General features: G+C 39.0%; 1 protein-coding gene across 7 annotated transcripts in view; it reads left to right on the forward strand.

Annotated features, from left to right (window-relative positions):
- Positions 1-22,908, forward strand: part of ZDHHC20 (zinc finger DHHC-type palmitoyltransferase 20) — an 86,949-nt gene that overhangs the window by 57,760 nt on the left and 6,281 nt on the right. For 2 of the 7 annotated variants that reach the window (XM_063619029.1, XM_055245340.2), the window contains exons 6-11: positions 734-766; positions 1,924-2,044; positions 10,369-10,501; positions 14,879-15,005; positions 19,498-19,587; positions 20,982-21,097. In XM_063619029.1, the coding sequence (XP_063475099.1) occupies positions 734-766; positions 1,924-2,044; positions 10,369-10,501; positions 14,879-15,005; positions 19,498-19,587; positions 20,982-21,097 (620 nt within the window). Of the gene's footprint in view, positions 1-733; positions 767-1,923; positions 2,045-9,225; positions 9,262-10,368; positions 10,502-14,878; positions 15,006-19,497; positions 19,588-20,580; positions 20,626-20,981; positions 21,098-22,908 lie in introns of those variants that run through there. The other 5 variants (XR_008651471.2, XM_055245342.2, XM_055245336.2 and 2 more) reach the window with 5 other exon arrangements.

The raw sequence follows: 22,908 nt of genomic DNA on the forward strand, positions 1-22,908 counted from the left end.
AATCCTTGACTTACTCATTTTGTTACATTTTTTGAGATGATCCGTGGTCTACATATAAATATAGAATACATATTCTAGTAAGGAGGCAAATTTGAGGTTTGGTTTCTTTTTAATTACAAAAATACAGTAGTGCTTATGCATGGGGTAAAATTTTATAGAATATGTGGAAAAATAACCATCTCCAAGCCCATCGGTGTTAATATTTTGGCTTATTTCCTTCTAAACTTTTGTTTTTATGACCTGCATATGTTTAAAATAACATAGGGGCCATCTGTATTGCATTCTACCTCCTTCAGCTAATTTGTTAGCTGGATCTATCTTATGTACCAAGTACTGTGCACCGGATCTGAATTTTGTTTTTTTCAGGACAGGGTCTCATTATGTCAGCCAGGCTGGTTTCACTCTGACCTCAAATGATCCTACCACCTCTGTCTCCCAAAGTGCTGGAATTACACGCATGAGCCACCGTGCCCAGCCCAGATCTAAATATTATAGTATCATTTGATGTGGTCTAAGGCAGCTGAATATGTTCAGCTGAATTCCCAGTATAAAAATGACTTTTTACTTATGAACATTCTTGTGGAAGCATCAGAAATTATCTCTAACCTAGTTTCTGGGTTGATTCTCTTAAGATGTAGTTGTAAAGGGAAAATTTTAAGTCAAATAAAAGAAAATTATGAGAAGTTAGAAGAATTTTTCTGCATGGATTTTCTTATGCTTGTTTGTTTTCTAGATGTATTCTTAAGATGGATCATCACTGTCCTTGGTATGTATTAAAAAAACAGAAGAAATTGCATTGGTGGTGAGAAAGAGAGAATTTAGAGTAACTTCAGTATTCCTAAATTTTGAAGGCCAGTTTACTCATAGATATTAAGATTGATCTCTTTACGTCTATGCGCATATTTGTATGTAAACAATTATATTAAATGGTTTCTATTAAAAATATCTGCTGAAATTAACCCAAATAACAGTGTATTAAGAATTAACATTAAAATTCCACATTCCTTATAGAATTTATTAAATACAAACATTCACAATTAAGACACCACTGTCAACTTCCCAGATGACCCATTTCTAGGTAATAATGATTAAGTTTTCTGATTTGTCTTTTTTTATGTTTGTTTTGTTTTATTTTATTTTTGAGACAAGGTCTCTGGTTGCCCAGGCTGGAGTACAGTGGCATGATCTTGGCCCACTGCAGCCACGACCTTCTGGGCTCAGGTGATTCTTCCACCTCAGTCTCTCAAGTAGCTGGGACTGCAGGCATGCACCACCACGCCTGGCTGATTTTTTATATTTTTAATAGAGATGGGGTTTCTCCATGTTGCCCAGGCTGGTCTTGAACTCCTGGGCTCAAGCAATCCACCTGCCTTGGCCTCCCGAAGTACTAGGATTACAGGCATGAGCCACTGCACTCGGCCCAATTTATTTTTTTAAATTACTATGTTTTAATTGTTTTAAAAAACATCGAAGAGGTCAGGAGTTCAAGATCAGCTTGGGCAACATGGTGAAACCCCATCTCTACTAAAAATACAAAAATTAGCCGGGCGTTGTGGTGAGCACCTGTAATCCCAGCTACTTAGGAGTCTGAGGCAGGAGAATCGCGTGAACCTGGGAGGCAGAGGTTGCAGTGAGCCGAGATGGCACCACTGCACTCCAGCCTGGGCAACAGAACGAGACTCCCATAAGATGTACCATCTTAACCGTTTCTTAAGGTACAGTTCAGTAGTGTTAAGTATGTTCAAATTATTGTGCAATTAATCTCCAGAACTTTTTCATCCTGCAAAACTGAAATTTTATTCTCATTAAAGAGCTCCCCTTCCCCACACCACACCAGCCCCTGGCAGCCTCCATCCCACTTTCTATTTCTGTGAATTTGTCATTTTTCTTACTTTTGTAATGTGGCTTTCTTTATTTTTCCAGGGTGAATAACTGTGTGGGATTTTCTAATTACAAATTCTTCCTGCTGTTTTTATTATATTCCCTATTATATTGCCTTTTCGTGGCTGCAACAGTTTTAGAGTACTTTATAAAATTTTGGACGGTAAGTCTTTTTTTCTATCTTGAAACATGTATTTAAGACTTTAAGATGCTATCTTCCTAATTACTTCATTTTTTATGACAAGTAGATATTCTTTAGTTTAATTTTACAAGTTAGAGTTTTATAAATCCATCAGAGGACAGATAGGGCTACAATTTACTTTCATATACACGTTTATTTGTAAATAAATGTATATTAAACAGGATATAGTGAGCCTCTTTTAGTGATCCAAATTATTTTCACCCACATTCTAACAAAGACATATTCATTTTAGGGAGGTAAATTGCTTTTCTTTGAGTCGGTGAGACTTATTGCAATTTTATACTAATAAAATCTATAAAGACAGGAAGTAATTTAATGATTGCCTCAGCCCCAGGCAGCCACTAAACTGCTTCCTGTCTTTATAGATTTTACAGCATTTCTTAAAATGGCAAATGAATGAAAACAATCAGATGTCTTATCAACTGAGGTCTCCTTAAACTATGATACATCTATACAAAGGAATGCAATACAGCTTAAGAAAGAATAAGGAAGCTCTTTGTAACAAATGATGTGAGGTGATCTTTGAGATCTATTATTAACATGAAAAAAACAAGGCACGGAAGAATGCATATAGTATGCTGCCATTTCTACAGCACAATAACACGTGTATATATTTGTATATGTCTTATCTGGAAGAATGCAGTAAAAAATTCTTAACAGTGGTTGCCTCTGGGGAGGGCACTTAGAAGGGAGACATGCTTTTTACAGTTATCCTTTGGATTTTGTATAACATGGACAAATAGTAATATATTCAAAACAGATAAATATAGCTTTAAAATTTGTTTTAAAATTTTAAGTATATATTTTTTGGGGAGTATATATTTTTTGGGGAAAAACTACCAAAAACATTGAAAGTAACTGGCCTCTTGGAAGTGGGAGAACTGCTGTTTTTCATTAATAGCTTTTTAGCATTATTTTAATTTTCTCTGTGCATGTACCATTTTTGAAAAATTTAGAAATTATTTTATTTATTTTATTTTATTTTTATTTTTATTTTATTTTATTTTATTTTATTTTTATTTGAGATGGAATCTTGCTTGGTCACCCAGGCTGGAGTGCAGTGGCATGATCTCATCTTACTATAACCTCTGCCTTCTGGGTTCAAGCGATTCTCCTGCCTCAGCCTTCCTGAGTAGCTGGGATTACAGGTGCCCCGCCACAACGCCTGGCTAATTTTTGTATTTTTAGTAGAGACGGGGTTTCACCATGCTGGCCAGGCTGGTCTCGAGCCCCTGACTTCAAGTGATTTGCCTGCCTCGGCCTGCCAAAGCGCTGGGATTACAAGTGTGAGCCACCGCACCTGGCCAAGAAATAATTTCAAAATAAATGAACATTTTCTCCTTCATTTAAACTCTCTTTAAGTTTCAAGATAATATTCATTCCTTTCTTTTTCCCCTTCAGCCCTTTAAATATAGGTTCAGTCCTGGGCTGTCTCACTCTTGGTTCCTTCTACTGTGTTTCTGGGTTATTGTGTGTCCCCCTGTGGCATTCACAATTGCTGTTCCTAGCCCTAGTGCTCACATGGGCTGAGCCCATTCCCGTTTCCAGTTGCTATTTATTGAACCAGCAGACATGAGGAAGACACCATAAAAATCAGCACGTCTCAAACCAACCTCATTTTCTTTTCACTGTTCTTTCTGTGTTTATCTGATTGGGAACAAAATCTTTACAAATCTATCAGTTTCCAAGGTAGAAAAATTAATAGCGTCTTGGAATTATTGTTATTCCCTTATGAAACTGAAGTGTAGAATCAGGGTGATATACTAGGGAAAAAAATGAGCTTTCTTTACATGTAAATGCCATGTATGTATTTATTTGCCAGAATCTAAGCTCCATGAGAGCACGAATATTCATTTATTTTGTTTATTTATGTTTCTTTCTTTTTTTTTTTTTTGGAGACAGAGTCTCGCTCTGTCACCCAAGCTGGAGTGCAGTGGCACGATCTCGGCTCACTGCCAGCTCCGCCTCCCGGGTTCACGCCATTCTCCTGCTTCAGCCTGCCTCCTGAGTAGCTGGGACTACAGGCGCCCACCACCTTGCCCGGCTAATTTTTTGTATTTTTAGTAGAGATGGGGTTTCACCATGTTAGCCAGGATGGTCTCGATCTCCTGACCTTGTGATCTGCCTGCCTCAGCCTCCCAAAGTGCTGGGATTACAGGCGTGAGCCACCGCGCCCAGCCTGTTTGTTTATGTTTCTTAATCACCCAGTACTGAACACACAGTAGGTGTTCAGTAAATATTTGCTGAGTGAATAGCCAGAATTAAGATACTTAAACTGTAGACTCTTTGTTCTTTCATTTTTAAAATTGAGGTAATAACTTATAGGATTGATTTAATGATTAAAATAAATAGTGTAAATACATGGAAAGCAGTCAGTAGATGTTATTTATTTTGTTTTTTCCAACTCTGTGCCTCAAATCATTCCTATTCCTAATATCACAGACGTGGTTTAGACCCTCAATCTTCTAATTTCCTGTCTTTATTCTCTGCCTTCTTAAGTACAATCTGCCAATTTATGAGCAGAGGAAAATATTTTTGTTTTGCATATGCTTTTGAGGATATGCTTGCTAGCCACTGGCATGTCTTTTTTGTGAAATTTCTATTGTGTTCTTTGCCCATTTCTAGTAGGTTTTCATATTTACACATGAACGAGTTTGTCTTACATTAAAGATACTAATCTTTTTTTGTTGTTGTTGTTTTGTTTTTTGAGATACGGTCCCACTCTGTCTCCCAGGCTGGGCAGTGGTGCGATCACGGCTCACTGCAGTTTCAATCTCCCAGGCTCAAGCAATCCTCCTGCCTCAAGCCCCCGAGTAGCTGGGACCATGGGCAGGCACCACCATGTCCGGCTGGTTTTTGTATTTTTTGTAGAGACGGGGTTTCACCATGAACTGGTCTATAAGTCCTGATCTCAAACAGTCTTCCCACCTCAGCCTCCCAAAGTGCTGGGATTACAGGTGTGAGCCACCGAGCCCAGCCACTAATCTTTATTCTTGACCTTGAGTTAGATGAGGATTTCTTTTTTTTTTTTTTGAGATGGAGTTTCACTCTTGTCACCCAGGCTAGAGTGTGATGGCACGATCTCGGCTCACTGCAACCTCCACTTCCTGGGTTCAAGTGATTCTATAGCAGAGACGGAGTTTTACCATGTTGGCCAGGCTAGTCTTGGACTCCTGACCTCAGGTGATCCGCCCGCCTCGGTCTCCCAAAATGCTGGGATTACAGGCACGAGTCACCGCAGCCAGCCCAAATGAGGAGTTCTTACACTGAACATAGCAATCACCATAAAAGAAAAGATCAATAAATTGGACTTCATTAAAATAAAAAACTTTTTATAAAAAGATGACTTTTGGAGTGAAAAGGCAAGCTACTGACTGGGAGAAGATATTTACAATGCATATATCTCACAAAGGACTCCTAACCAGAATATGTGAGACACTCCTAAAGATATTAATCCTTTTTCTGTCGTGGGTTACAAATGCTTTTTCCACATTTTCTGGGTTTTCTTTTTTTTTGAGACAGAGTCTCACTCTGTCATGCAGGCTGGAGTGCAGTGGCATAATCTCAGCTCACTGTAACCTTCACCTCCCGGATTCAAGCGATTTTCCTGCCATTGCCTCCTGAGTAGCTGGGACTACAGGCATGCGCCACCACGCCTGGTTAATTTTTGTATTTTTAGTAGAGACAGGGTTTCACCATGTTGGTCAGACTAGTCTTGAACTCCTTACGTTAGGTGATCCACCCTACCTCGGCCTCCTAAAGTATTGGGATAATAGGTGTGAGCCACCATGCCTGGCCCACATTTTCTGTTTATGTCTTACATTCCTGCTGTCTTTTGTTTTTGTGACATCAAAGTTTTATATTTTTAAAGCAGTTGTTTTTATATATGATACCTGTCTGTTGTCTGTTCCATATAAATTTATACAGATATTGTTCTGTTTTTTCCTCTGGTACTTTTGTTATTTTTGTTTTTACCTTTAAATCTGATTTTGGAGGAGGGATTATTGTAGTTAAAAAGTACTTTTACATCTACTTTTTCTAAAAACCTTGTGAAGGTGTTTTACAACGTAGGTTTTGTTATTATTCAGGTATGGTGAGGCCAATAGATGAGGAGACAATTGCCACTGAAAAGATAGTTTGTTACTCACAGTGCCAAGAGGAAGAGGCCCCAGGATAGGAAGCACCATGTGGGAACCAGAGCCTTCATTGTGGTTCCTGTGGGGAAGGCAAGGTGAGCAGATTTCGGATTGGCTGGCTGCAGGCATTGCAGAGGACTCAGGTATCAGGGCTATCTCTAGTTGTCTTATACCTGGTCCTGGGATGATGAAGGCAGAGGACTGCTGCCTTCTGGAGTATAAAAGGCAGATAGAAGAAGCAGTTCTCAGTGTGGGATCTGGATTGTTTAGTTTGTGTATGAAAGATGTACTCCTGGGTGAGTGGTTTGCTGTCTCTTAAGAACTGGTTAACCCGGGGAGGGGTAGTTTCTCCCCAGTTAGTGAGGCCCCAGATGCCAGAGCATCAGGAATATAGAAAATAAGAAAATAGGGTTGGGTGTGGTGGCTTATGCCTGTAATTCCAGCACTTTGGGAGGCCAAGGCGGGCAGATCATGAGGTCAGGAGATCAAGACCATCCTGGCCAACAATGGTGAAACCCCGTCTCTACTAAAAATACAAAATTAGCCAGGTGTGGTGGCGCACACCTGTAGTCCCAGCTACTCAGGAAGCTGAGGCAGGAGAATCGCTTGAACCTGGGAGGCGGAGGTTGCAGTGAACCAAGATCACAGATCACACCACTGCACTCCAGCCTGGTGACAGAGCAAGACTCTGTCTCAAAAAGAAAAGAAAAAGAAAAGAAGAAAATATGATTTATATAGAAGGGGGCCATTATTATTTCAGTTTTCAGAGTTGGAAACAAATTGGAGAAATTATGCAACTACCGAAGGTCACATACTTAATAACATAGGAAGAATTCAGGCTGGGCGCGGTGGTTCACGCCTGTAATCCCAGCACTTTGGGAGGCCGAGGCAGGCGGATCACGAGGTCAGGAGATCAAGACCATCCTAGCTAACACGGTGAAACCCCGTCTCTACTAAAAATACAAAAAATTAGCTGGGCGTGGTGGCTGGCACCTGTAGTCCCAGCTACTCAGGAGGCTGAGGCAGAAGAATGGCGTGAACCTGGAAGGCAGAGCTTGCAGTGAGCTGAGATTGTACCACTGCACTCCAGCCTGGGCTACAGATTGAGACTCTGTCTCAAAAAAAAAAAAAACAAAAAAAACATAGGAAGAATTTAAACTAAAATCTGGGTATTCCAGCATCCAGCTACTTTCCACTATAACTTGCTACTCGTAGTTGGGAAGAATATAATGAAAGCCCTGAGTCATCAAGCACAATTCTATTTCTAGGAGATACCTACTACATTTTAGAAGGATTTAAACTTCATTAGATGTTTAAAGTTTGGGTATTTAAAACCAGGGGATGCTAACACTTACAATGCCTTTGCACATATTAGAAGAGAACACCCCTACCTGTATGTTGTCAGCCTCATGAATTTTGGCTTTTGATTTCCCCTGTAGCTGGCACCTTTGTTCAGTTCACAACATACTAACCATACCGCTTATTTAAACAGATTCAGTGCCAGATAGATGAAATCTAAATTACTTAATTTCACATTTCTCTATCAGAAAATTAAGCAATGTTTGTATGCAATGATTTATTAAAGAATGAATAACTTTTTTGGATTAATTCTGAGTAAAAAAAGACTAGTAAATGTAAATCTACCTTTTTCTTCATTCATTCAAGAAATATGTATTTAGTACCTACTACATGGCAGGTAGTACTCTAGAGACTTGTAGTATATCTCTGAAAAAACGGGCAGAGTTCTGTCTTTATAGAGCTTGCTTTTGAGAAGGAGGGGGACAAGTAATAAATAATGAGCAGGGTAAGAGATTTAAGTATTGGGCGGTGGCATGATAGGGCAGGTGGCAGTACTGAATAGCACAGTCAGGGTAGACCTCATTTAGAAGGTAGGATTTAAGCAAAAACTTGAAGGGAATTAATGGATATCTGAGAGAAGAGCATTCTGGCCCAGAGGACGTGATACGTGTCCCTGCCATGTTTCAGTAACACAAGAAGGCTATTGTGGCTGGGGTAAAACGAGCGGAAAGGAGACTGAAAGGAATGGACCAAGAGGGGGCCAAAATGACAGAGGGCCTTGGAGAGTATTGAAATGACTGTGGCTTTTACTAGCAGCCAGGTGGGGACATGATCTGACTTGTGCAAGGCTCACTCTGATTGCTGAGCTGAGAATACATGGGAGAGGGCAAGTACCAATACACAGGCTCACATGGTAGAGGCTGTTGCAGCATCCCAGGTGGAATAAGGTAGAAGCAGTGAAGGTGGTAAGAAGTCATCAGATCTAGTTTTTAGAAACTAGTCAGAGGTTTGTTTGTTTGTTTTCAATATTGGCTAAAAACATTTTATTTTATTTTATTCTTCCCCAGACTGAAATGTGTCTGCACAGGTGGCTCACGCCTGTAGTCCAGCACTTTGGGAGGCCAGGATCACTTAAGACCAGGAGTTCAAGACTAGCCCTAGCTCTGGTGCCTTAGTGAGACCTTGTATTTTTTTTTTTTTTTTTTTTTTTTTGAGACTCGCTGTCACCCAGGCTGGAGTGCAGCAGTGCGATCTTGGCTCACTGCAACATCCACCTTCTGGGTTAAGTGATTCTCCTGCCTCATCCTCCCAAGTAGCTGGGATTACAGGCGTGTACCACCATGCCCGGCTAATTTTTGCATTTTTAGTAGAGACGGGGGTTTCACCATGTTGGCCAGGCTGGTCTCGAACTCTTGACCTCAGGTGATCCACCTGCCTCCACCTCCCAAAGTACTGGGATTACAGGTGTGAGCCGCTGCACCCAGCCAAGACCTTGTATCTTTAAAAAAAAAAAAAAAAAAAAGAAATGTGCTTTTGAAGAGCTGCATGTTCTTGCCTATTTTCTCTTTTGTATTTCTTGAGAAAATGTTGTAGATGGCCATTAGAAAGCAACATCTTAGTGTTCCTTCAACAGGATTTATAAAACTAGTGTTTAGGATAATTTTGCATAAAAATTGGTTTCTTAATATATGTCTCTATTTGCACAAGCTTTGCCGCAGGAAATCTACAGAGAGTTGTCCAAAGGTAAAATACATCATTACCATGACATTCTCATGATCTCTTTTGTGACATTTATAGTGAATATATTTAATAAATTTAGCTTCACAAGATGGTCAGATAGAAGACTCACTTGATAATGTTTGAAACATATGTTGGTTACTCTTGAAGAAAAGAGAAAAAGATCAATGTCACAATAACCTAATGCTAATAGCCTTCTTTTAGTCTGTAATACTTCTTAAATCAAGCAGAACAGCCTCATGTTCTGGTGGAGTAGGTGCTTTGCCTCTATGGTTTATTTTAAGAGCTAACATTTAAAGGCCTCCTCCTTCTATTAACGGTAGTAATTTCTTCTAGGCTCTAGTTTGCTTCTGTTAAAATGTATATAGTCATAAGAAGGGATACCAGAGAAGCTGTTTTCATTCATTAATACCTTGTGGTAAATTTATCTATCAAAATTGTTAACTATGCACAAAGGCTCTGTAGACATACAGATGAAAAAAGTATGAATTGAAGCAGCTGAAGGCACGGGTAAGGTGGTCTGAAAATAGAGATTAGAGAAGTTCAGAAATATTTCACAATTAGTTTTTAGTTAGCAGCAAATCTAAATAAAATAAGCAAATATTTTTGTGTAGATACGGGGAGCTTATATATGTCGGATGTTGGAGAAAGCTTGAATATATACATAAAGTAGAAAAGAAAATTTGTTGGGTAGCAGAGTCGATCTTTTCACTTTATTACTGAAAGTATTGCTATTTTTTTTTTTTTATGAGACAGGGTCTCACTATGTTGCCCAGGATGGCCTAGAACTCCTAGGCTCAGGTGACCCTCCTGTCTCAGTCTCCCCGATAGCTGGGATTACAGGTATGTACCACCATGCCAAGCTAAAATTTAAAAAAATTTAAGAGCAATATTTTAAATAACTCTTCCTGAACTCCTAGATAAGCAGGTTGCTTTGGTAATACCAATTCTTTGCTTTTGCCCTTGTTGCATTGGGATATATTAAGTAATTTATTATTTTTCAAATATGGCAAGTATTTTGATATATTCAACAATCTTTAGGCAGAACTAACTTGTAAGTTATATTTTAGAGGTTGACTGTCCTCAAAATTAACTTCTTTTTTTCCTCCTCAGAATGAACTGACAGATACACGTGCAAAATTCCACGTACTTTTTCTTTTCTTTGTGTCTGCAATGTTCTTCATCAGCGTCCTCTCACTTTTCAGCTACCACTGCTGGCTAGTTGGAAAAAATAGAACAACAATAGGTAAGTAGGTTAAAATAAATTATAATTACTTAGGACAATGACCATAAATAAATATGAAATCTAGAGATGGACAAGGGTCAGATGATACAGAAGCGTAAGACAATTCTGACTCTGGAATTGGTGGCACGTACCTAATAATCTCAGCTACTGCGGAGACAGAGGCGGGAGAATCCCCTGAGCCCTGGAGGACAGCCTAGACAACATAGGGACACCCAGTCTCTAAAAAATAAAAATAAAATAATTCTGTAGTAAAATTAATTGTGACTGGATAGGGACAATGGTTTTATAATAAAGGTTCATTATTTTGGAGAAGGTTGAGGAAATGAGACTGACTTTTTAACATATTTTCAGTAATGTGTTATATATAAAAGTGGAGAACTATTTTATAAATTTTAACAAATAAAAACTTTCCTGCATTCATACAGTGTCATTTCAAAAATTAATCTATGAGAGGCCGGGCACAGTGGCTCACACCTGTAATCCCAGCATTTTGGGAGGCCAAGATGGGTGGATTGCTTGAGTCCAGGAGTTCGAGACCAGCCTGGGCAACATGGAGAAACCCTGTCTCTACTAAAAATGCAAAACAAAACTAGCTGCAGTGAGCCAAAATTGCACCATTGCACTCCAGCCTGGGCAATGAGAGTAAGACCCGATCTCAAAAAAAAAAAAAAATTAATCTATAAGGGATAGACAGTAGATCTACATGCTTTAAGGAAGTTTGTTCTCAAATAAAACCTTTATATCCTCAATTATAGCTTATCTTTTAGCTAAAACATAACAATATATTTCATGTATATTCTTTTTTTGAGACAGAGTCTCACTCTTGCCCTGGCTAGAGTGCAGTAGTGCCATCACAGCTCACTGCAGCCTTGACCTCCTGGACTTAAGCAGTGTTCCCACCTCAGCCTCCCAAGTAGCTGGGTCTACAGGTGTGCACTACCACACCCGGCTAATTTATTTATTTCTTACGGAGATGGGGTCTTGCTATGTTGCCCAGGCTGGTCTCAAACTCCTGGGCTTGAGTGATCCTCCCACTTTGGCCTCCCAAAATGCTAGGATTACAGATGCAAGTCACCTTGCCCAGTCCATATATATTCTTTACTTTTTTCCCCCACAGTTAAACACAAATTTAACTGGCATATGTTCCATGACTGAGGCTAAGGAATAGTGCTTTTGACATGCCTCATTATTTCCATCTTTGTGTCAGTTGTCAGTGAGACTTACGTATTGTGTCACTAGTATTAGCATTTATTTCTCTTTTTGTTTGCTCATTTTAAAAAATGAAAATATGGGGGAAAAGTAAGGTATTCACATAATTGGACAAACATTCCCTAAATAACAATGGTGGCATTGCTCACTGAACTATTGACATGTAAGAAGCACTGCTATGTTATCACTGAAATATTCATGTATCTGCTAACATACCAAGACACAAAATAAGGATTTTTATGGTAGTGTTTTGTAAAAAAGTTAAAATCCACCTGCAATCTGCAGCCATATATCTGCCAAGTAAGTTGGAGGGAAACAGTTTTTAATTATAGAAAAATTAAGGGATTTCGGGTGAGACATGTAGATGCTTTAGTATAGGATCATTTTAATGTTGTGTTACTGAGCTGTGTTGTAAGTTATGGTGGGCTTCCAGTGTGAGGATTTATTCCTTCTCTTCCAATTCCATCATACCTTCATCCCTTTTCCATGTAAATAAAATTTTTTTTTTTTGTAAATAAAATTTCTTATCCCTATTAACTACTTTTTTTGTTGTCTTTATAGAATATTCTGCCATCTCTTTACCTTTAATTGAAGATGACAAAAAGGCAGCCTACAGGCAAAGTCCAGCCTTTAAGTTCTCCCCAACCAATAAAATCTATGTGAGCGATTTCACAAAGAAAACCAGATTTCTTCTTTTCAAAACTGATCAGTCTAGTGGTAGTAGGCCCATTTTCCCACTTGGCATCAGTGAAATGGAGCTAAGCAGTGGTGGACTGCCCAAGATAGGGCATGGATTTAGATAGTATGTGGACACTGTCATTTGCCACAGGTCTTGCCAGTCGTGCCTTTTTTGTTTCCTGCCCAGCCCCCGTAGGTATGTGAGAGATTGGCATTTCTAGGGAACCTGCTGTTCTCTTGAACAGTCTTTTTCAAACTGTTTTTTGCCGGTGGCCACAGTAAGAAATGCAGCATTTCATATCATGACTTAAAACATGCACAAATATTTATAAAATTATATAAATAAAATAAGCAAAAGTTTCACAAAACCTTTTTAATCTCTACTATATGCAGTGTATTCTGATATTTTCTTTTCTAGTTTCTTTTTTTTTTGAGACGGGGTCTCGCTCTGTCGCCCAGGCTGGAGTGCAGTGGCGCAATATCGGCTCACTGCAAGCTCCGCCTCCCGGGTTCACGCCATTCTCCTGCCTCAGCCTCTCCGAGTAGCTGGGACTACAGGCGTCCGCCACCACGCCCGGCTAATTTTTTGTATTTTCAGTAGAGACGGGGTTTCACCGTGGTCTCGATTTCCTGACCTCATGATCCGCCCACCTCGGCCTCCCAAAGTGCTGGGATTACAAGACTGAGCCACCGCGCCTGGCCTTCTTTTCTAGTTTCTTAAAAGGAAGTGCGGGTTGCAAGTCACTCAGTTGATTATGTGGTCTATTAAGGTGTTCTAACCCACACTTTGAAAAAACATTGCTTAGCACACCACTTTTTTTACAGCTTCATCCTCCACAGCCCTGGTCTTTAGCTAATTCTCCACTGCTACATTCAGATGTTTGTTCTTAGATTTGAGGGTGTCTTATTCTGCTGTATCACCTCTGTCTTCTTCATAACTGTCACCTACCCTCCTTGAGATCGTTTACCCTCATTTAGTGAGTTCCTACATTTAAGCTAATGCCATTATCCCAAACAGGCAAGCTAGTCCCTTTGATTCTGAGCTTTTTAATCGCTTAGAACTGAAGAACCCCTGAAAATGAAATTTTAAACTTGAATATGTTATTCTCTATTTGCTGTATTCTAATGTACTTCCTGAGTCTTCTATTCTCCAACAATTTTCTCCTAAGTTTTTCTTTCCCTTCTGGTTTTATTTCTCACCCATGTCCATTCTAGATCCTATGGTAAATGACTTTAGCAGCTCTTGACAAAAACAGCTCCTTACATCTTTGGTGCCTAGACTTTCTCCCATTATTCTGCTAATTCATGGCTCTGGTTATCCAGCCATCCTCTATCCGCGTGCACAGTGGGGCTGTTGAAAGCTGTTGAAGGATGTCTTACTCCATAAGGTTTGCTATAGCTACAGATGTTAGGCCTCATTGAGGGCCTTAGCTCTATTTGGCAGTAATGTCACATGTTTCTGGTCAGGTCCCTCACCTGTTACCCAAGACGGTTATTCCAGATTTTCATAATTCTCCCACTCTCCTTACCCATTTTATGAGTCCCTAGTAGAAAAATCAGAAGGAGTCACAAGTAAACTCTCATCTTAATGTCTTTATAGCCTCATACAAACATTTCTTCTTTCACACCCATCACTCTCACCTGCCTCTAACTTCTGAGGAAGAAAGATGTCTTTTCTGGTATTCAAGGTTAACCTTTACAACTTTTCTAGACCCTTCCCATCTCTTCTAGGATCCCTTTCTTCAGTTTTTATTTTACTTTTTTATATCAGCAATCCCTCCCAATGCCCTGGGTTCTTATCCTTAGCTTATAAAACACACTGAAGTGCATTCTATTTTTAAATTAAAAAACATTTTTTGTGAAGCCTGTATCTTTCTCCAGACCTCACTCTACATCACTTAACAACCAAGCTTGAAATAATGGTCTAGTCACCCTCAGCTTGATCACCTTTCCCTACAAGCACCCCCAAGGCACATATATATCTCTGTTGAGACAAAATTAGCTTCCTTCACCTCTGTGCTCCCAGTACATCATGGCTATGTTAGCACTTATAACATTGTAATTTTTGCTAGACTCTAGGTTCTTGGGTAGGAATTTTATCTAATTTATCTTTGAATCCCAAATACCTGGTACAATGCTATCAGGAACATAGTAGGAAATGCATAAATAATGAGTGAAGTTGCAGGAGTTAGAATATCTTGTAGGAAAAAAAAGCCAAGAGATACTGAGCACACAATACTAGATTTTCAGTAATATTTGATAATTATTTTGACATAATACTTTATAAGGTTGATGAAATATTAAATGTGCTATTTTTTCCCAAAAGAAGTTTCAGAAATTTATCTTTTAATTGCTACTAATGTATTATTTATTTTAAATTATATTTACAGTTTTTATGTCAAAGATATAAGCAAGAAAATGGGTAATTTCCATCCCTCCTGTAATTTTTAAATAGATTAATTAGTTTATATATGTATGTGTATTTAACAGAATCATTCCGTGCACCCACGTTTTCATACGGACCTGATGGAAATGGTTTCTCTCTTGGATGCAGTAAAAATTGGAGACAAGTCTTTGGTGATGAAAAGAAATATTGGCTACTTCCAATATTTTCAAGGTAATTTATAAAATGTGGGTGTCAGAGATTACGGCATCTGTGGTGGTCTCTTTTTCTGGTTATATGTCTTCAGATTTAGAGAATATAATATATAATGATATTCTTACAGACTTTGAGAATGAAAACTCAAAATATCTTTTTATACATAAAATATTTTATTTGTCATTTTTTAATTAGATAAGGTTAAGGAGAGTTTATATATTTGAATCGAAAGTAGAAGAAAAAGATGATTCACTAGAAAAATAAGATTTTTTTCTTCAAAATGCAAATAACTTGAAGTAAAGAATTGTAAAAATTTATAGTTATTAGCCGCAATTTCAAAGATCCTATCATAGAAATGAATTGTGTATTCTGTTGTGTCCTAAATCAAGGAAAACCAGCCACATACTGCAGTTTTACCCCAAATATAAACAAGAGTATATTCTTGAGATGACTGATAGTTTCCATTTCTTTCCAGTTTCCATCCATTTTAGGCTAACTATACACCAAAGTCATCAAAAAGAAGGGAAAAATATTTGAAGATTGAGTGACCTATTTGTAAGAGTTATGGGTTTTTTGCCTAGATTAACTGAATTGCCTATTTTTGGTCTGAAAATGACTTACTTGCTTTCATTTTTTAAAGATATTTTTGCTTGGTATAAAATTCTAGATGTTAGCCAGACACAGTGGGTCATGGCTGTAATCCCAGCACTTTGGGAGGCCGAGGCATGTGAATCACTTGGGGCCAGGAGTTCAAGACCAGCCTGGCCAACATGGCGAAACCCGGTCTCTACTAAAAATACAAAAATTAGCTGGGTGTGGTGGTGCACACCTGTAGTCCCAGCTACTCGGAAGGCTGAGGCACAAGCATCGCTTGAACCTGGGAGACAGAGGTTGCAGTGAGCTGAGATGGCACCAACACATTGCAGCCTGGGCAACAGAGCAAGACTCTGTCTCAAAAACAAAACAAAAAATTTTAGATGTTGCTAAATGTTATGCTTCTGGGTTGCATTTTTCTGATAAGAAATTGTGATAACTCTTATTTTCGTTAGTCTATATATGTTTTTTTCTATGGCTACTTTTAAGACTCTATTACTACTTCATGCAATTTGATTATGATATATCTTGATCTAGTTTTCTAGTTTCTTGTGCTTGGGATTAGTTGAGCTTTTTGGATCTCTGGTTTTAGAGCTTTAATCAAATTTGGAAAATATTGTTAGCCATTATTTCGTCATCTCTGTCCCCCTATTACTGTGGGGACTCCAATTACACCTGTTATCAGTCACTCACAGTCCTCCCACAGCTCACTGATGCACTGTTCATTTTTTGTATTTTTTCTGTTTCATTTTGTATAGATCCTATTGCTGTATCTTCAAGTTCATCGATCTCTTTTGTATACTTTATCCATTGTCTCATGTATTCAAGATTTTCCGCCTCCCATTGGTTGGAACACAGATTACTTGTTTTGAAGTTATTTTCTCTAAACAGAAATTTCGAAGTTATTTTCTGTAAACAGAGAATTCTAAGTTGATAGGATTTTGTTGCTGTTTTTTGTTTTCCTTCGTTTAAAGATGTTCCATTATCTTCCGGTCTGCATTGTTTCTAATGAAAAGTCAGCCTGACTCCCATCTTTATTTCATTATTTGTAAATTACTATCCTTTCCCCTCCTGTAGCTACTTTTAAGATTTTATCCTTATCATTGGTTTTAAGCGGTTTGATGAGGTTCCTTGGAGTTTATCCTCCCTGGGGTTCATTAGGCTTCTCGGATCTGTGAGTTCATAGTTTTCATCAGATTTGAATAATTTTCATCAATTATGTCTTTATTTTTTTCTGCCTATTCCCCTCTTTCCACCTCCTCCCTGACCAGCTTTTCTGGTACTCTCGGGTATACATATATTAAATAGCTTAATAGTGACCCACAGGTCATTGCTATTTTGTCCTTCTCTGCCTTCTTCTTTTCTCTGTTGGCTTCATTTTGGTTAATTTCTACTGCTAATATCCACAAGTTCACTGATCTATAATGTCCAGCCTGCTAGTAAGCTCCTCCAATAAATCTTTCACTTAAGATTTTTAAAACCTTTATTCATTTATGTAGAGACAAGAGTCTTGCTCTGTCACCCAGGCTGGAGTACAGTGGCGTGATCTAGGCTCACTGCAACCTGTGCCCCCTGGGTTCAAGCAATTCTTGTTCCTCAGCCTCCAAAGAAGCTGGTGCATAACACCACACCTGGCTAAGTTTTGTATTTTTAATAAAGACAGGGTTTCACCATGTTGGCCAGGCTGGTCTCAAACTCCTGGCCTCAAGCAATCTGCCCACCTTGTCCTCCCAAAATGCTGCTATTACAGGCATGAACCACTGTGCCTGGCCCAGATGTTGTATTTTTCAGGTCTGGAAGTTCGGTTTGGTTTTTTTTATATCTTACATTTCTCTTTCCATTGTATCTGTTTTTCCTTTTAATTCACAGGTACATTTATAATCATTTTAAAGTCTTGTTTGCTAATTTTCACTGAAATTGCTAATTTTCTGATTTTTTTCTATTGACTTTTTTTTTTCTTAGGTATAGATCACATCTGTGCTACTTTTCATGTCCAGTAACTTTTGATTGGATGGTGGACATTTTGATTGCTACTTTGCTGCCTATGTAGATTGGCCTCCCGAAGGGCTAGGATTACAGGCATTACTACTGCACTTGGCCTGAGGCTTGTTTTAAGCTCTATGACGTTGAGTCCAGAGTAGTACGTTCTGTAGTGCTAGTTTAGCGCTCCAATAAATGGAGTTTCTACCAAATCCATGTGTTCAGTGAGATCGCCCCAGAGCCCCAGTCAAGCTGGTCAAATTTGAATGCTTCCCAGTGCTGTGAAAGCTCTGTGAATTATTCTTCATTCATTATTCCCAGTTGTTCTTTTCCTGGATTCACAAGTGCAGCTTAGTATTTATCAAAAGACCTCAGGTACACCACAGTACAGATTCCTGTAGCCATTTCTCTGCATATCTTGCTCTCTCTCAACTCTGTCCCATAGATTTAAGCTACCTCAGCCCCTCTTTTTTTTTTTTTTTTTTTTTTGAGACAGAGTCTTACTCTGTCTCAAAGTGAGACAGGCTGAGTGCTCAGGCTGAAGTGCAGTGGTGCGATCTTGGCTCACTGCAACCTCTGCCTCCTGGGTTCAAGCGATTCTCATGCCTCAGCCTCCCTAGTAGCTAGGATTACAGGCTCATGCCACCACACCCAGCTAATTTTTGTATTTTTAGTGGAGACATCGTTTCACCATGTTGGCCAGGATGGTCTTGAACTCCTGACTTCAACTGATCCGCTTGCTTCAACCTCCCAAAGTGTTGGGATTACAGATGTGAGCCACTGCACCCAGCCCACCTCAGCCTCAAAACTCCCACCTCTGTCATCTCAATTCAGTGAAACTACCTTGTTCTCCTTGGTTTCCCACCCCCCATAGTGCCAAGGTCCTGGCAGAAAGCTGTGACTTACTTGGTTTTGTTTTTCTTTGTTCTGAGACCACAGTTCTCTACTGCCTATTTTGAAAACAATTATTTTGTACTGTTCAGTTTCTGACTATGTACAGTTTACCAGTTATTCCATCTTGGCTAGAAGTAGAAGTCCCTATAGTATACAATTTTGATGTGTTTAGATAATATGAAAATAAGGCGTAAGTATGCTCTTTTTAGACCATAAGCTTCTTGAAGGCAGAAATTTTCTTCTCTTTTGTTCACTATTTCCTATATCCGTAGTGCTTAAAATAATACCTAAAACATCATAGGCATTCCGTAAATATTTGTTTAATGAATATTGTTGAATAAATAAATATGTGGAACTTACATCATGAATTTCAATTTGAGCCTGAATGATTACGATAACCAGGTCAGTTACCCAAATACTTGAATACCTATGCTTGGGGTGCTATACTAGGCATCATAATCTTAATAGGCACAGAAGACATTGTTTCTAAATGTATGTAAATTATAAAAGAAAAGGGCTTATATCGGCAATGGAGGTATTAGTCTGTTCTCACACTGCTAATAAAGACATACTGGAGACTGGGTAATTTATAAAGGAAAGATGTTTAATTGACTCACACATGGCTGAAGAGGCCTCACTATCATAGTGGAAGGCAAGGGAAGCAAAGTCACGTTTTACATGGTGGCAGACAAGAGTATGTGCCAGGGGAACTCACGTTTATAAAACCATCAGATCTCGTGAGATTTATGCATTATCATGAGAACAGCACAGGAAAAACCCACCCCCATGATTCATTTACCTCCCACTGGGTCCCTCCCTTGACAGTGGGAATTATGGGAGCTACAATTCAAGATGAGATATGGGTGAGGACACAGCCAAACCATATCAAGGTAATAACCCCTAAATTAGAAACTTTAGGAATTACTTCCTTATATGACAAGTTATGATAACGTATGCCATGTCTCTGAAAAATGGGTGTTAAATTTGACCATTTTGATTTAACTTAACATTATTTAAATTATTACTATTTTTCATTATGCAGCTTGGGTGACGGTTGCAGTTTTCCAACTCGCCTTGTGGGGATGGATCCAGAACAAGCTTCTGTTACAAACCGGAATGAGTATGCCAGAAGGTATGCTTCTTGTCCTTATGCTTTTCCATATTCATCATAAAGCAAACCATATACATGTGTTGTGTGTATGTCTTATGAGTAAATACAGTAGTGATTTAGTAAGCCAGCATAGTTAGGGAAAGAAAAATTTAAATTTTTTTAACTGAGGGTTAATAAAGGTATATGTGCTAATAACCATAATTTTTTATTATCTAAACCAGAACACTTAAGAGTAGGAAAGAGAATGCTTGTTTATTAATAGTTAAACCGGGATAATCACATAAAGCTGGAAATGTCTGGGCAAGCTGAGAAGCAACTAAGACCTTTCAAGATTTGATTAGATTAGTTTATGTCATTTATGTTTTTGCAAATAAAGTAGTCATTATACTAATCACCATTTTATTTTGATAAACAAATTTTAATATACTATCAAAATGAAGATTCAACAATACAAATTTTTTTTTCATTAATTCATCTTAGAGGAAATTTTCCCATAATATTTGCATGGCAAGTAAACTTTCATACATTCAGTGTAATAGTTCATTTTAAATGAAATTTTAAAGAAGCTAGAGATACTTCTGTCCAAGTAAAACATTCATAATTTATTCACTACAGAAATAAGTTATAGGAGAAGAGGAATGATAAGTTCTAAGCTAGCATATTAATATTGGAAGAATCATAAGTCTTAGAACTTAGGTTAAAGCCTTAGACCTTTGAGCTCTAACATTTGTTAGGGTTCTGGCCAAGTCACTTAAACTATGAGCCTCAGTTTCCACCTCTATAAAATTAGGATAATGATACTTACCACCAAAGGTTATTTTGAGGGTTGAGATAATGTGTATAAGGTGCCTAGCATCGTGTCTGGCCCATAATAGGGAACCAACAAATATTAGTTTCCTTTTCCTCCTCCTTTCCTTCTCCTCCTCCTTTCCTTCCTCCATTCCCTCCCTCCCTGGATCTTTTAGCTAGAAAAATAAGTCTACGCTAAATCACTGAATCATTTTTTCCCCTTAGATCTAAACTGCAGAGGTAGAAAGCAGAAAACTTGGGAAATGACAGGTAATTGTTTTGTACTGGCCACAGATATAGATCCTCACCTGTCCTTGTACTACCTATGGCTCCTGATTAACATATTAAGAATATTTCAGACTGGCCTCTGAAGCTTTTTAAATTTTGACTAATTGTTTTCATTGGCAGTGTTGGAATACAGATTCTTGGGTCTAGAGAGCCATTTAATGAGGGGTTGTGGGCCTATTTTTATTTTGAAGATAGTTTTTTCAGAGTGCTAAGATCTCATGAGTTGCCCTCACATATTTAGGAGAAGGAATACTAATTTGCTGCTTATTAATTTATTAAGTATCCATAGTTGATTTGAGCATTAAGCTATTTACTAAGTTGTTTGCTCTTCTTTTCAGTAGTGGCTCAAATCAGCCTTTTCCTATCAAACCACTTAGTGAATCAAAAAACCGCTTGTTGGACAGTGAATCTCAGTGGCTGGAGAATGGAGCTGAAGAAGGCATCGTCAAATCAGGTGATAGTTCTCATTTGAAACACTGCTTTGTCTGGTTCAAATGAAAAGCACCAGATATGATACATGTGGAAAAATCAAAATAATGTAACATTTTAAAAATACTAAAATATGTGAAACTTTTAAATATATGCTGGGCGCGGTGGCTCACGCCTGTAATCCCAGCACTTTGGGATGCCGAGGCGGGTGGATCACAAGGTCAGGAGAACGAGACCATCCTGGCTAACACGGTGAAACCCGGTTTCTACTACAAATATAAAAAATTAGCCAGGCGTGGTGGCAGGCGCCTGTATTCCCAGCTACTCGGGAGGCTGAGGCAGGAGAATGGCTTGAACCCGGGAGGCAGAGCTTGCAGTGAGCCAAGATCGTGCCACTGCACTCCAGCCTGGGTGACAGAGCAAGATTCCATCTCAAAAAATAATAATAATAAAAAATAAATAAATAAATAAAATATATATAGGGTGTTTGTCTTAGTAGCTTCTATGAGGAAGGGATAGAGCAAGGAGAGTATAGTGGCTCATGTTGTTTTTTTCTATGCAACTGCAGGTTTTTGTTAACCCAGCCACATATTTCTCCACTCAGATATGGAAAGTTCTTTTGGCATTGGCTGTTGAATAAGCAACGTTATTCTTTTTCTTTTTTTTCTTTTTTTTTTTTGAGATGGAATTTCGCTCTGTCACCAGGCTAGAGTGCAGTGGCACAATCTCTGCTCACTGCAACCTCCACCTCCCGGGTTCAAACAATTCCCCTGCCTCAGCCTCCCGAGTAGCTGGGACTACAGGTGGTTGCCACCACGCCCAGCTAATTTTTTGTATTTTAGTAGAGACGGGGTTTCACCATGTTGGCCAGGATTGTCTTGATCTCCTGACCTTGTGATCCACCTGCCTCAGCCTCCCAAAGTGCTGGGATTACAGGCAGGCGCCACCACGCCTGGCCAGCAGTGTTATTCTTTAGGGTCCCAGCTTTTGCTTAGTTGAAAATAATTCTTGAAAAGCATTACATTCTTTGCTGCCTTAGTTAAAAAAGAGCACACTGGCCAGGCACGGTGGCTCACGCCTATAATCCCAGCACTTTGGGAGGCCGAGGTGGGCGGATCACAAGGTCAAGAGTTAGAGACCAGCTTGGCCAATGTGGTGAAACCCCATCTCTACTAAGAATACAAAAATTAGCCGGGTGTGGTGGCACGTGCCTGTAATCCCAGCTACTCGGGAGGCTGAGGCAGGAGAATTGCTTGAACCCGGGAGGCGGAGGTTGCAGTGAGCCGAGATCGCATCACTACACTCCAGCCTGGGTGACAGAGTGAGACTCCATCTCAGGGAAGAAAGAAAAAAAAGAGCACACTGAATACATTTTTAACCTTTTCTAGGTGACTCCTAATCATTTATGAATTGAGGATTCAGGTATAGAATAGTCAGTAAAATTGAAGTGGGAATTCATCAGACCTGGATTTAAAATATTGTCTGGCTTAACTAGCATTACAGCCTAAAACACATCTGTTTTTTAATGATAATAGTAATAACACTGTGATTATCTCCTTGCACTATAGAAAAGTGGTTTTGGGTCAGGCACAGTGGCTCACACCTGTAATCCCAGCACTTGGGAGGCTGAGGCAGGAGGATCACTTGAGCTCAGGAGTTTGAGGCCAGCCTGGGCCATATAGCCTATCTCTACCAAAAACTTTGGGAAAACAATTTTCTAGGCCTGATGGCATGTGTCGGTAGTCCCAGCTACTCAGGAGGCTGAGGTGAGAGGATTGCTTGAGCCTGGGAGATTGAAGCTACAGTGAACTATGATCATGCCACTGCACTTCAGCC

The sequence above is a fragment of the Symphalangus syndactylus genome, chromosome 15 (assembly GCF_028878055.3).
Source record: "Symphalangus syndactylus isolate Jambi chromosome 15, NHGRI_mSymSyn1-v2.1_pri, whole genome shotgun sequence".
Lineage (NCBI taxonomy): Eukaryota > Metazoa > Chordata > Mammalia > Primates > Hylobatidae > Symphalangus > Symphalangus syndactylus.